This window comes from Chaetodon trifascialis, chromosome 11 (assembly GCF_039877785.1).
Source record: "Chaetodon trifascialis isolate fChaTrf1 chromosome 11, fChaTrf1.hap1, whole genome shotgun sequence".
In the NCBI taxonomy this organism is placed as follows: Eukaryota; Metazoa; Chordata; class Actinopteri; order Chaetodontiformes; family Chaetodontidae; genus Chaetodon; species Chaetodon trifascialis.
This window is the reverse complement of record NC_092066.1, coordinates 26,063,358-26,078,313: the sequence shown is the minus strand read 5'-3', so window position 1 is coordinate 26,078,313 and position 14,956 is coordinate 26,063,358. Positions and strand designations below refer to the sequence as shown.

At 40.1% G+C, this 14,956-nt stretch overlaps 1 protein-coding gene across 4 annotated transcripts in view; it reads left to right on the top strand.

Annotated features, from left to right (window-relative positions):
• The window catches only part of dlgap1a (discs, large (Drosophila) homolog-associated protein 1a), a 187,331-nt gene that overhangs the window by 102,041 nt on the left and 70,334 nt on the right, over nucleotides 1–14,956 (top strand). The window contains exons 3-4 of one of the 4 annotated variants that reach the window (XM_070974235.1): nucleotides 1,826–1,931; nucleotides 3,376–4,763. In XM_070974235.1, the coding sequence (XP_070830336.1) occupies nucleotides 1,913–1,931; nucleotides 3,376–4,763 (1,407 nt within the window). In that variant the 5' untranslated portion in view covers nucleotides 1,826–1,912. Of the gene's footprint in view, nucleotides 1–1,825; nucleotides 1,932–3,375; nucleotides 4,911–14,956 lie in introns of all 4 variants that reach the window. The other 3 variants (XM_070974233.1, XM_070974236.1, XM_070974234.1) reach the window with 3 other exon arrangements.

The window sequence follows — 14,956 nt, the reverse complement described above, 5'->3', positions numbered from 1 at the left end:
TCATCCCCTTCGTTGATTTTAGTTTTCCAGTTCAGTCTGTTGTCGAGGTGCACTCCGCATACTTCGAATACAAAGCATGGCTGTGCCATGGGTTAACCAATATACCCATTGTAGCCAGCGTTCACATGAAAGAAGTACAATGCAGAGACCTGAACTGATTCAGAGGAGCAGCACCAAGCCAGTGGCTTATATATATGGTCAAAAGGTAGTGCAAGTTTTCACAAAACAGATCAACTTTGTGGACAATAACATTAAGTTCAAATGAGAGGACTTTAGGAACAACAGCTTGGCCTTTTTTCAACTGTGCAATAGTCATTGAAGGGGAGCCTCCACATTAAAGCATACAGGAAACCCACACACATACACAGACACACACACTTACTCTTTGACTTTCACCACCCACTGGAGTGTAAGTTAGGAGTTATCAGAACCTTGCAACTCTGAGATGATAGTGTACAAACAAGTCCCTCGACCAAAGAGAAGGAACCCAAAATCTGAGGGATACACTTACTGTAAAGCTTGTCCAAACAACAACACAAACACTGTGCAGATCAAGAAAAGAAGAACCAATGCAACAACATCTTCAATCATCGTGTCTAAAGTATCATAGAATGTTTTTCAACAAACACCACATGATTGTGTTTTTCAAGCAACAAAGAAACTGTTTCACCTAAAGGATTGCACACCCAACACAAGGAAAGCAATCTAGCATATGATCTCCAATGCAGTGAGGAATGCATTTGTGTATCACAGTTGTCCCTGTGTGACAACTCCAACGACTGTCACTGCAAGCCTGGAGCAGTAATGACCCAAGTAGTGTCAATGACCTTGAAAATGACCCCACAGACATTAAATACTTGGGACTCTCCACCACCAACTGGATGACTGGAACTCTCCACAGACAAATTACTGTGGGATTGATATTGATATACCTTTTAATTGACTTAATGAACTGCCAAGTGCACAGAGGATACCAGTACAGCAAACTGCAGTTTTAACTGTTTTTGGCTGCTAGCTTGATCAGGGAAAATCCCTGCACTTAAACAGATTGATTGTAAGATTACTTCCTGAAAGGTTTATGATGAATAGATGGATTTAATAGTAGTTTAGCTTTGGAAATCATGCTGTTAATTTGTGTCTATGATGAAATAGTCCTTTTATTGACCCATTTGCTTTCACACATCAAATGAACCGCACCAGAGTAGAGAGTTGGAGACTGGGAGAGTTGGTGTGTGAGAGAGAGCGACAGTGAGAGAGAGAGAGAGAGAGCGACAGTGAGAGAGAGAGAGAGAGAGAGAGAGAGAGAGAGAGAGAGAGAGAGAGAGAGAGAGAGAGAGAGTGAGAGTGTTACTGGGAGGTACTCTAGCTTGTATGCAGCGTCTCTACCAGTGGAGCTGTCAGGTTATGTTAAGCAGTTGTTTTACAGGCCAAGTAGGACCGAGGAAAGTCACACTCACACATACAGTATATACACACATACCTATTCCACAGCTCCACCAGAAATGCAAGTACACACACAGTCATGAATGTAGCATACACACCAACACTGTGGCCCTGCATGGCTGTTCATCTGTAATAAAACTGCCTTGCAAGCAGTCTGATCCCTCGAGGCTTTTCCCACAGTCGCCTGGGATGTGAACTCACTGTTATATAAGGTCAGAGAGGGGTGACTTCATCCAGTGCTGTTACCTGCACTAATGGGTGCAGGCTGAATGGATGTGTTTGTCTAGTACACTGTGTTGGAATGAAAAGACAGGCCTTGAACCAAAAAAAGACATCCACTTTTAATCCTTATTATCCTTCTGTTTCCTGTGTTTATGTTTAGATTTATTGGACTGAAACCAAATCAGTTGGGCTTGTTCTTGGTTACCAGCTGAGCCACTCAGGGCCTTTGTGAGTGGGACTAAAGTTGATGATGAGCGGGTTTGCAGGTCAGAGTTCACCTTTATGCAACTTTGACCATGTGGATGTGCACAAATGGCTAATAGAAACACTTATGCCCCACAGTATGTTTGAAAAATGGAGAGGTCATTATTCTAGTGTGTCATAACCCTGACAGTAAAACCTTACGCCAGAGACTACATTCTGCAGCATTGTTCTTGTAGGCTGCTGAAAGTCTATGATCACTCTGCTGAATATTTATTCATAACCTTCACAGGAATCATGGCATCACAATCATTTTTCAAGATGAATATAGATGTTTTGTTCAGCGGAAGGCTGATTTCACTGTACGTTCAAGCCGCCCCCAAGCAGCAACTTGTTCTTTGTTAATAGTTAGGATAATCAGAGGCCTTTACGGGTAGGACTAAAATTTAATGCTGTTGGGCTAACTTTTTCATAGTTACCAACAAGCCACTCAGGGCCATGGTGGGAAGGAAAGGTAATGACATTATCGAATGGTTTCACAGTCACACAGATCAGGACATCTTAATTAGCAATCAACAGTTTCATCATTGCACTTACTCAGTCCTGATGATGTAAAAAAGTCAAATGTAAATTAAAAAAAATTCAGTATGCTCACTACATTATTCTGTATGAAGTGAATTTATTACTCAGCATTAGCAGGCTTGTAGAAATACCCTGTCATTCTAGCTATTTTATTAACATTCAGCTACACTCCACATGTTGTGTGGAAGTTGGCAAATTCTTGGTTTGAATCCCCAAGCTGTTCTGTGTGGAGGTTGCATGTTCTCTGTGTGTCTTTGTAGGTTCACTCTGGTTGCTTGGATTTCTCTTACAGCCCAAAGACATGTAGGATAGCTAAACTAGAGACTTTAAATTACAACTAGAATACAAAACATATCCAAGTGTGAATATGTTATTATGTCTGTGTGTGATAGCCTGGCACACAGTTTAAGGACCACCTTGTGTGACAGCCTAATGTATTCTGAGGCAAGTTCCAGTTGCCCCGAAACTACACACAGTAACCAGCGATAAGGGAACAATGACACTGAACTCGAATTAAAGTGATGTGTTTAAAAAAATATATCAAAACTGCTTACTTATAACACAAACATTTTTGTTCTTCCTTGCTGGATTTCTTTGCATATGCACTTCATATCTCTCAGTTTATCCCAGTTTCCCGATGGCTTGCATATCTTTAGTTGATTGTGATGTTTTGATGATCATCAAACTCTGAAGGAGGGCATGGCACAAGATCTTGGTCCCATTAAAACTGACTGTGGGGCACATGTGGATGCTATAATTAAAGGTCAAAAAACTATCTAAAACATTCTCATTTAATTAAACTCAGAAGGTTGTGTCTTGTTACATGTAATTGGGCCATATATCATTTCCATGTTATCACTTTTTTTTGGACTATTGCCTTGTATTAACTGTTTGTCTTATTGCTCTTCTCTTTTTCCTGTTTTCCAGAGTCTGCATCTCTCCTCTCAGGGACAGTCTTCTGCAGTCCTTCTCTGGTCACAGGCCTGCCTGGCATCTCTCATCCATATCATTCCTCTTTCCACCCACCCATCCTTTCCCCTGTCATGAAAGGCCTGTCCAGTAGTCGGAGTCACCATCATGTGGTCTCCTACGAACCATCATATGATCCACTGGGTCACCATGTTGACTGCAAGCCATATTTGATCAGTCAGAATGACATGCCTGTACCCATTCCCATGCCGCATCCAGCTGAGCTGCCCTACTACAATGCTCAGCGTACCTCGTACCCCTCTGACAGCAACAGCATCGTCCCATACGGAACCTTCCCAAGGAGGTGCCACTCCACCTCCTCATCTCACCATCCTGAGGTAAAGGATGAGTGTGTGGCCATGGTACCATATGTAGGAGGAGGAGGGGGAGGAGGAGGTGGAGGGGGCTATGGAGGTAAAACGCCCACCCGGGTACCAGCAAACTTTGCAGACCCGTTTGAGCATCAGCCATCATTTTCCAGAGATGGTTACCATACACTGCAGTATAAACGAGGAGTGCTGGCCAACAGTGGGGGGATGGGGGCCAACAACAACAACAGTGACAGCCCAGGGAGAATTCGCCACCTGGTCCACTCAGTCCAAAAACTCTTCACCAAGTCACATTCATTGGAGGGGCCACACCACACACAGTCCTCCAAGGGGGCCAATAATGGGAGCGTTAATGGTGGTGGTGGTGGTGGTGGCGGTGGTGGTGTAGGAGGTGGTGGTGGTGGTTCAAGGGCCAGCCCAGAAGGTGAAACTCCACCAGTGGGAGTGCGCCACCGGAAGCGCAGCAAGAGCCGTGAGCGCTGTCGATCAGCGGAGCCCAAGCATCGAAGCCACCACCACCACCACCACCAGCTCCACGGCTCAGCATCTGCTCCGGGCTCTGGATATTGGAGCTCAGATGACAACCTGGAACGGGAGCTGTGTCTCTACCACCCTCACCACCACCAACCTCCACCCTCACCCTCCATTTCCCCCTCACCCATCGCCATGACAATGGGCCGGTACCCCGGCAATAATCCTGACAAGTTCCCCCAGACACCCCTCCCCAGTCTCTCCTCCTCACAGTCCCAGCAGTACTTCATGATGGACCCTTACGCCACACTCAACGAGCACACACACAGCCACGCTCACCATGTCCACACACACCACCATTCTGCACTCAAAGCCTCCCGGAGCAACAACGATGTGAAGTATGCAGCGTCGTCGGCATGTGTGCCAGTTAGTGGTAGCAGCAATAACAGCGGTGGCGGTATCGGTGGAGGAAGTGGCCCCTTGCTGCCACTGGGCCTTGTGGACGGGCCCCTTGTGAAGAAAGGGGCATGGTCGTCGAGCCTAACGGTGAGCAGGGCCCGAGAGGTCTACACCAACAACAGCAGCCACAACCAGCTACGGTCCAGCGCAGGAGCCGGTAACCTAAACCTAGATAGAGCTCTAGTCAAATCTAAGGGCAGTCAGCAGCAGGAGCGCTCTTGCCATTTCTTACAGGTAAATAATTCTTCCCCAACTCCCATCCAAAACCAGTTGATTCACCCTTCTCCCCTCTGTTGCATTCCTTTTCTCCACAATTTACTTTCTTCACCAATGTTTCCTCTAAGTCAGTGGTGTCCACTCCTGTCAGACAAGTTTTCATTCCTACCAAATATTACACTCTGACTTCCCTGAAGGACAGCTTCAGTTAGTTTAAAATTCATTTCTTGAGTGGACAGGCAGCCATTCTAAAGTTTTGGAGAATTCCACCACGAGTGCCAGGACATGCATAGCTGCTGACCTGGCCCATTCCATTATTATGTATGTCATGAAGTACCAGTTTTGCAGGGATGACTTAGACTCAACTTTATTGATCCCAATTTAGGAAATTCTTTTGTGCAGTAGTAGGTTAAACAATAAATATAAAGATAATAAATAAAACTAAGAGAAAAGAGTGTTAAAAAATATCCTGTCAAAGGTTTTGATTACCATATTGTCAGAATAATTTCAGGGCACTGAATGTTAGCTTCTTTGAAAGTTCCCACAGTGATCTGTAATAAACAATCATTGCCCTCCGTTGCCACAAGCATTGGGAAGGAGTTCCCATGGTTACTTGAACAACTTGTTAGTGTTACTAATAAAACAAATGATCTGCCCACTAAATTAATAATGTAGTGACCATTGTACTCACACCAAGCAAGACATTAATTTGCTCTTGTAGTTCTTCAGAAATCAGGCTTCAATATTTCCATATTTACCGAGAAGATAAAATGTGACTTGTATTAGAATATATGATACTGACAAATATAATCATGTCTAATAATAAATTAAGAAATGATCAACGACAGAACCTGTGCACATTTTAATTAGAGTGAAACACAGACTAAATTAATTTATGTAACATAATTTTTTTCACGTACATAACCACTTATGTTACGTACTTTCATCATGGACATAGATCACCTACCTAATGTACTTACCTTGTGTCAACAAACCAATGATCATTTCTTACCAAGTAGTTCTGGTGCCTAAATTTTACCAAACTGCAGCTTTTTCACAATGTTAACCATCTGTTAGAAAGGTTCTGTTCAGAGCAGGGGTGCATACACAGGGGTGAGAACGTTTTCCCTATCAAGGGCCCTTTCAATCACAATTCAAGCTTATTTTGCAGGGTGCCCTCTCAAATTCATGTTTTGCAATTTTGTGCAGTCCAGCCAGAAGGACACTTCCTTGTATTTTATGCAATCTGAAATTCTACAGTCCCCAAAAGTCAGAAAACAGAGTGAACAAATAGGTGCGTTAATTCTTATAATGTATTCTTGGGATTTTCAAGGGAGCTCAACGTCTAGTGGACTGTAACCATTTTGTCATTGAGACACTGTAGAAAATCTCAATACCTCGTAATTCAAGGTTATATAGAGCTAAAAGCAGAGAACACTTGACATTTGGTTTCAAGGTCAGGAGAATTATAGGGATATGAAAGAGTCAGTAGTGAGAAAATCAGCAAACAATATGATTAGATTACAAGTGAAATATCTTTCAAAATGTATGTATATTTCTTTGAGATGGATGACATGGCACAGTTGGAGACCTAAGTTCCTGGGAGCTTTTATCAGAGTGCATCTCCTCATGGCTCCATGTTCACTTAAAAATTAACAGCATTGTCTTTTGCATGATAGCTGTAAAGGTAAGTAAAAATAGATTTGTAGGGGTAAGGGCTATGGTCAAGGTTGCTTAGGGCATGCATTTCATGCTTTTCTGGATGAGCAGTTTTGGTAAATGCAACTTTATATGATTACCCTGCCAGGGATCAGTGGAAGCATCCCAGTTTGCTTTAGTGTTTGGTTGGAATGACAACTCAGATTTACATGGCGAGAAACGATGACTGGATATCACTGGCTAAGGCTGGGGAGGCACTAGAGCTGTTAATATGAGGACTTTAGGCATGACTGAGTTTTCAGATAGAGAGCTTTGAGCTGTTCAGGATGATATTAGAAATATATACCATATTCCCTCATAAAAAATACTGGTAGTGAAAGAGCCACTTCTTGAATAATGGGCGACGCTATGGTCAACACAGACAAATAAAAAATAAAAATAAAAGCCGCATCCCAAATGATGGCCAGGGTAAAAAACACAGGGGCATCACTTTAATTTTGCAAAGTCAACAATACAATCAATCACCTGGTTGTTCTTCTCATGTACACTTGTTAATGTCTCAGCCAAACTGTATTCACACAAGACGTGGGAGCCTTGCCCAAGTTTTCAACGCACGTTCCTGCACATCTTTCATAGTAAAGAAACTTTTTTTTGTTTTTGTTTTTCCACAGAAATACTGGAAAGATGAGGTCTTTTCATTTGAAATGAGCACAGCAAGTGTGAGTTTGTATAAACAGCGTAATGCAAGAAGTACTTAGCAAACAGAGGGCATTAGAAATAAAGGCCTGTCCCTAATGTAAGCCTTCTTCAAATAAAGGCCTGTTACCTTCTGCATTTGAGGTAATTTAAGGGTTCAGTCACTATTTGAGCAAATATGGCAAAAACAGTAAATTCATACCATCCAGTTATTCCCCACTCTGTCTATGTAATGGACACTTTGATCTTAGAAATGTTTCAGTAAATGAATTGAAATCATTCAGTCTAAATAATTTTGATTGATATAAGCATTTTTATTTCAAAATGTTCCTGTGCTGATAGTATGTCATACTAATTAGCATTAGGGTTACAATTCATTATTACTTAATAATTTGGTTCATAAAATGAAAAATTACCCATCACAATTTCATGAAGCCCAAAGATGAATTCAAATTACTTCTTTTCCCAACCAACAGTCCAAAACTCAAAGATAAGACAGGAAAAGGAGCAAATATTCACATTTGAGAAGCTAGAAACTGAGTGTTTGCCTTTTTTGCTAATTAAAAAAAAAATTGCTTTAATGATTAATCATTTATCAAAATAGTTATAGCAGATGATTTTGTTGATCGACTAATCAGTGAATTTTCAGTGAAAACTAATTGTTTCAACTTTGTCTCATTAGTATATTGTTGGATGACATGAGTAAAGAAAAAGCTATGTGGAATCTATAATTGCTGGCTACATTATTTTATTTTATTACTCTGATGATCTGGCTGACCTGGTCTCATTTACAAATGAATTAAAACACCTCTTTTCAATCAAATATGTATATAAAAATTATTTTACACTATAATTTTGAATAATTAACTTGTAACACAATAGTAAACCCATGTCATGGAAAACTGGACTATGGTTGATAGTGTAACTAACCAGATGAGTGTCTTGGATGAAGAAACACACATTTTAAATGGCCATAAGGAGACAATTTATTTAGTTAGACATTTTAAACAGTCATCATGACAACTTCAACTATAACATAAGCAGATGACCCCAGAGCTGTGCAGGAAAATAAATCAATAATCACTGTTATATAAGCAGTGGTCAGTGTTTGTCAGTAGAACAAATTCTGTCATTTTCTTCCAGCTCTGTCAGTCCTTTTTGAAAATGAAAACACAATGAGGCAGTAGTAATAGCTGATTAGTGATGTATATTAGTGTGATATATATATTAGCCTGCTGGCTTGTTAGCTAGCTAGCATCTCTCAATGGGTCTCCATATTAAAGAAATAATCTGGCAGAAGGAAAGTTGGCAGAACAAAGACATTTTTGCCTTTTTTTTCTTAAAGTTGTCATAAATGCTATGATCCTATCACTACTTACTTGATACTTGATACCAACTCAAACTCAAACTCAAACTCAAAGCAAATATCTTGCTTATCTAATACTGTGAAGTAGAATGAATGAAGTAGTCATGCTTAGTGATTTGGAACATTGCCTGCAATATTCTAACACAGTCAGATATATCAAAGGGACAGAGACATCGAGATGGCGAAATCGACACAATGGACACCCCCATCTGTAACAAAAAATTGGTCAAGAGCAGATAACCAGCTTAGTGTTTGATTTCACCAGCAGTCATGAGGTTTCACACAGATTCAATTTTGGGGTTTGGTTACTTTTGCACATAATAACAGACAAGAGCATAATCGACTGTGGTGTTAAACATCCCAGAATTGCTCCTAAATAGACTTAATTTACACTCCAACCTTGTCCACTGTTAATACATCAACTATTTAGTGTGTATTCAGTGTCAGATAATATAAAAATGTTGTAGTGTGTCCACAGCCTTAGAGGGAACATTGCTCCTACCACCAGTCTTATTACTCTGATCTCCCAAGAACCCCACTGCCTCCTCCTCCCTCTTCTGCACTACTCCTCCCCTCCTGCCTTTCCTCCACTCACCCAACATACTCCCACATTTCTTATCCACTCAACCCCCTGCCACCCACCAACCCACCTCCACCTCCTTTACTTCCTGTTGATTTGGAGGGCCTTCTTCCTTCTTCTCTTCCTCCTCTTCCCTCCTTTTGAGTTGAAGAGAGAAGTAAGTGCAGAGCCAGTAGCAGCCTTACTCTCTGAATGCTAGGTAATGACATGAACTCATGAACAACAAAATCCTTTCCTGTTTGTAAACTTCATTTTAATTTACTGTAGTAGTGATTCCCTTCCTGCCTCTCTACCAGTTATCTTGCCTTTCCTCACAGATTTTGTCTTGTTGAGTTGTTGTGCTATGCTGTGCTGTTTTTTGAAGTGTTGTGTTGAGCAGTGTTCGGGAGATATTTAACTACATATGAAGTAATAGAGTTAATGTATGTTTGGCATTTACCCAGGAGCAGTTCAACTAAATTTAAACGTGAATAGGATTAGAGTTTATCAAAGTTTTTTGAGATGTCAAAATTATGTTGCGATGTCAGGACTTCTAACTAAATTATGAAGCACCATAGCAATTGTTTTACATGTTTTATGATCCTCTGTGGAGTTATTGGCCTCTAGTAGCACTATAGAGCTGTATTTCTATGAGTGGGTCCCTGTGTTGTTTATCTTGTGCTTGTGCACGAGGATGCACATGCATGTGCAAGCGGGTGATACAATACACATTCCTACATCACTAATCAACAGGTAGCAGTAACACAGCAAGATATGCAGCAATGCACCAGCAAAGGTCAGGAAGAAGAAGACTGCAGCTAGTAATAGAAAAAATGTTGGATTTAAAATACTTGCAGAAGGAAGGAAGTGTACTCAACACATTTGTTAGATCTCAATGATACACTCAGGGTATTTCTGTGAGAGACACTAAATGTGAACATAGCATACAACAATATTCAGCCTGTTCACACTCCCAGCACATCACATGCTGCAGCTTGGTCAGTGGCTCTAAACTTCAACCATAATATATATATAAAAAAAGGATGCCATGTAAAACACAAATAAATGTATAAATGTGATAACATGCTAATCCCTTTTAAGAAATAACACAGTACAATTTTGCTGAAATTGCAAAATTGTTGAATTTGCCAGCAACATGTTTCAAACAAGTTGGGACAAAACAAAAACTAAGAAAGTTGTGGAATGCTCAAAAAACACCCGTTCAGAGCATTTGTAAGTGATAATATCACGATTGGATCTGAAAGGGGCATCATTGAAAGGCTCATCTCTTCACAAGGAAGGTTGGGCCAAGGTTCACCACTCACGTTTGTTAAACAGAAACTGGTTTTGTGACTCCTGTTCATGATGCAGTGCATTCAGTGCATCCACTGTGGCCGTGCTGTTTTTTTTTCTGCAATTGAATATTAATTTTCATAATCACTCACTTAACCACACACTCACTACACACACACATTAAGCACTGAGTTATGTTACTCTTTTACCAAGTGTTCTTTCTTCCTGGTGTATGGTTTTGTCTTACAAGGAGGCAAGCTTTGTTTGAGAAAAGACTGCAGGCAGCAGCACAAAAGACTGCTAAGAAAACAGGAGAGAGTGGGAAATCCACCTCCACCTTTCAGCACCAGATCACTGTGCTCTGTATCTCAACAGAGGGGTCACAGAAAAATGGGAAACGTTGTTATGGTTCTATTGGTGGGCTGCACGGTGGGGCAGCAGGTAGTGCACGTGCCTCACAGCAACAAGGTTGCCGGTTCAATTCCTGGGTCGGGCCTTTCTGTGTGAAGTTTGCATGTTCTTCCCGTGCATGTGTGGGTTCTCTCCAGGTACTCCAACTTCCTCCCACAGACCAAAAACATGCTCATTAGGTTAATTGGTGACTGTAAAATTGCCCCTGGGTGTGAGTGTGAGTGTGAATGGGTGTGTGTTTGTGCCCTGCGATCGACTGGCAACCGGTTCAGGGTGTACCCCGCCTCTCGCCCGTTGATGGCTGGGATAGGCTCCAGCCCCCCCCACAACCCCGAAAGGGATACGCGGTATAGAAGATGGATGGATGGGTTCTATTGGTGCCATCCACAACTTTTGACAATGGAAATGCAAAAATAACCTTTCCACTGAACTGAACCAGACAGCTTGGTGGAAACGTGGCTTACTTGTCCTCTTCCTGTCCAGTCCATCCTCATCAAAAAAAAAACGTATTGGTCATCTGTGCAAGTATATCATTACAACCCATATTTACTGTTATTCCCTCTTGGGTAGTAATTATATTAGTATTATAAAATAATGACAAGATCAAACAAGGAAGTCAGGTGATATACTGAAGTGTAAAGCAAGAAAGTCTGTATATGGAGGATGGTGGGTCCAATAAACACAGAACTGCCACCCAGGAGACGTTTGGGTCCCCTATGAAACCACAAGTCAGCGTTGACTTAACATACTTTTAGTGTTTTTTAGTTACGTTACATACCACATACCAATAGTAATGTCTTTATTTTACGCTAAACTACGAACATTTCCCATAACATTAATTGTCACATATGCAATTCCATGAGAATCTTGCCTAATGGTCAAAAGATGTTGATGTTTAGTGATAATGTGCTATGTGAAATCTGCTGTCTGTAAATGGCCAGAGATTATTTGTTAGAGAAAGAGACACCCCACCATGTGTCCATCAGCACAAGTGGCTTGTAATTTTTGTACTTCAACAAGACGGAGGGGTGAGTCCTCTTTAGTGAAACACTCAACTGATCTTATCACATCTATTTCAATAACCCAAACCTCCCAGTCAAACTTTAATCCATATTGTATAATAAAACATAAATAAATAATAAATTTATACAATTTCCCCTCAGGGATCAATAAAGGAACGCTGATTCTGAAAATCTTATCATTGTAAAAGTTCTTACTGCCACTATTTGGACCAAGTAACTCATGAAACATTAGGTGCATAGAAGTAAGTAGGGTACAGCTTTTCCAATGTGTCCAATACATATTTAATCAACACTGTATCTATTATGTTTCCTCATCTAATTTTCAGGTAGCGAAATATAACTTGACTGCTCCTCAAAACTTCTCAGTGAACAAAATGTTATATGTCTCAACTGAACTTTGAGTTATTTTTAACTTTTGAATGATATTTGGGATTGACTTTGGGATTTGAAAGGATTTGGATTCAATAATCAGATTCAATACCTGATATGAATCTGATAAATATTTCTGCTAAACCCCAACTATTGGAAGAAAGGACAGAGGGAAAAAATCTCAGACTGCATTTAAATGTCGATTTCTGGCAGACAGTTCGCAAGCAACAATTGAGCTGCTGTTTTGGTGGCACCCCTAAATAAATTCTATATCTGGGAAATCAAAGTCAAATGATGGATGTAGTTCAACTCCAAGTTCCAGTGTGTAGTAACATGTACTTCTAAAAGTTAAATAGCCTCCCCAGCACCTGCTAGTGATGTCTATTTGTGACCCATACTAAGGTGTGTGGGATAATCATGTGTTTGAATGTGTGTGTATGGTTAGGAACTAACGTGGATAAGTGGTTATTTTGAAAAATTCTGTGTATTGTAAAATTCCTGTCATGCTCACCACTGCAGTTCTGACATTCTCCATCTAATGATGCTTAATCAGCATTCAGGTCCTGTTAATAACTATCTGCACTTCCTACGACCACCTCAAAGGACATAAAAAACAGCAAAGATGAGTGAAATCAGCAGTGGTAACTATGACATGACTCTGTTGTACTGATGGCAATTTCACTTCGCCATGTGAGCTCCAAAGTATTATAGCATAGGTTATCCCAGTGCCCTGGATGTTTTTTTACATGGCTTTTCTAGAGACATACACTCTTTTATTTGTGATAGTCACTCTTTTAAATATCATTTCAACATTTGTGTTTTATTTGAGAATTTGTGAAACCATTTAATCGCAACCCAAACAGAAACATCTTTAGCTCTTTTCACTCAACTGTAATTACTGTTTTTGTTTATAAATACCAGACATGTCCCAATGTTCTGACTGTATCTCCAAAAAACTCCTAAAGAGTCCTCTAACAGCTTGAGCTTGTAAAAATATTCTGTCCACTGCATGATAAAAATGTTTTTAACCCTTTTTGGGTTTTTCAAACATCAGTAGTTAATTATCATTAAGAGAATCTGATGATTACTTTTGTTGCCCCATTGTATGCTAATACATGCAAGGCATAAACAGGGGCTATTCTGGTGGAATGCATCATCAGAAGTGCTGTGTATTTCAGGATCATGTAGACCTGAGTGGGCAGGAGTCAAAGAGCTCATTTAATGGCTCGGACATGTTTCACATCCTCTCTCTGTCTCTCTATGTCTCTTTGCCGTCTGTCAGTCTCAACAAGCAGCAGTGTGACTCATTTATTAAAGCTGATACAGACATTTATTCCAAAATACTGACAGACAGTGAAAGCACACTTTTTGTTTAGTTGTCAACGTCTTCTTGAATTTTGCAAGCAATGCACTGGAGATAAAGTGGGCATATACAGTGTTTTGGGCAGTTTTGTGTTCGTTGCCTCAGCTGATAAAATGAAGAGCAGGAATTTCATGAATTGGTTGCTTATTTCAAATATTGTTAAAAAGTATTCATGAAACGTACACTACTCTAAATTTTAGTACATTTAAGAAACTGTTCATAAATAAAATAACCAGTAAAACTAAAAGAGTCAGGAATATCTATTTTTAGTATAATTAAATATCTGAAAGATCAAGACACTTCATCAAATTAATGCAGAAATGATAAAAAAATCCAATATTGTCATAAATCAGTCGTCTCATTGATGGTGACAGCTGTCTAACATAGAACAGATATGAAAGTGAGAGATACCTCAGTCGAAACGTTCTGTTACATTCTGACAGCAAAATGAATATCCTCATATAGCACTGTATCCTGCAATCACCCACACCCTAGATTCAATTGATGAAAGTACATGATTTACATACACATGATGTTTCAAGACAGATTGCATTTGTTAAAAAAAAATCTCTCTAATCAGTTTAATGCCTGAATAATCTTTAGTTTATTCAACTTTAAACAGAGATTGCTTTGTGCTACTCTTCCACTGTTTTAGCAGTCAAAATGATCCAAAAAAAAAAAAACAACAACAAAAAAAAAAATTCACTGCTAGTAGGAGATGGCAGGGGAAAAAGTCAAAGTTACACTCTTTGTGGGCCAAATCTCCTCCCTGAAGGTCCTGATGTCCTTCAAAGTGGACACGGATAGGACAATAGGCCAGGGCGTTTGGCTACGTGGACCTGTTCACACATGTGCAGCCATTTGCTATTTGGCTTGGAAGTCTAAAAAAAAGCTTGTTCAAATAATTTTGTTTCTTGATTGAACTGCAGATTAGACATCTACTGAAACTTAATTTACTTAACTGCTTTACTAAACAGCACTGAAGTACTCTCAGAGAGAGAGAGAGAGAGTGTCTCAGGATTCTTTTTAAAACCTCAAGCACAAACAGTCTAAAACACAGGCTAAAAAAGAATACAGTCTAAAGTTAAGCATGAAAAGGACTGCTGAGGAAAAACTACATTTGCCTTTCAAACAGTATATTCATCTTTGATTGTGGCAAGCAACACATCAGTGATGCTGTATCAGTCATGTCAAGAGAACACATTAAAGCTGTCCCTTTGGCTATGAATGTTCAACCTGCAAATTATTGTCTTCTCTATCTCAACAGCACAGCTTCTGGCTGCACTGTTATAGTACCTGTTATTTCTAATGCTGCTGCCTTAAGCT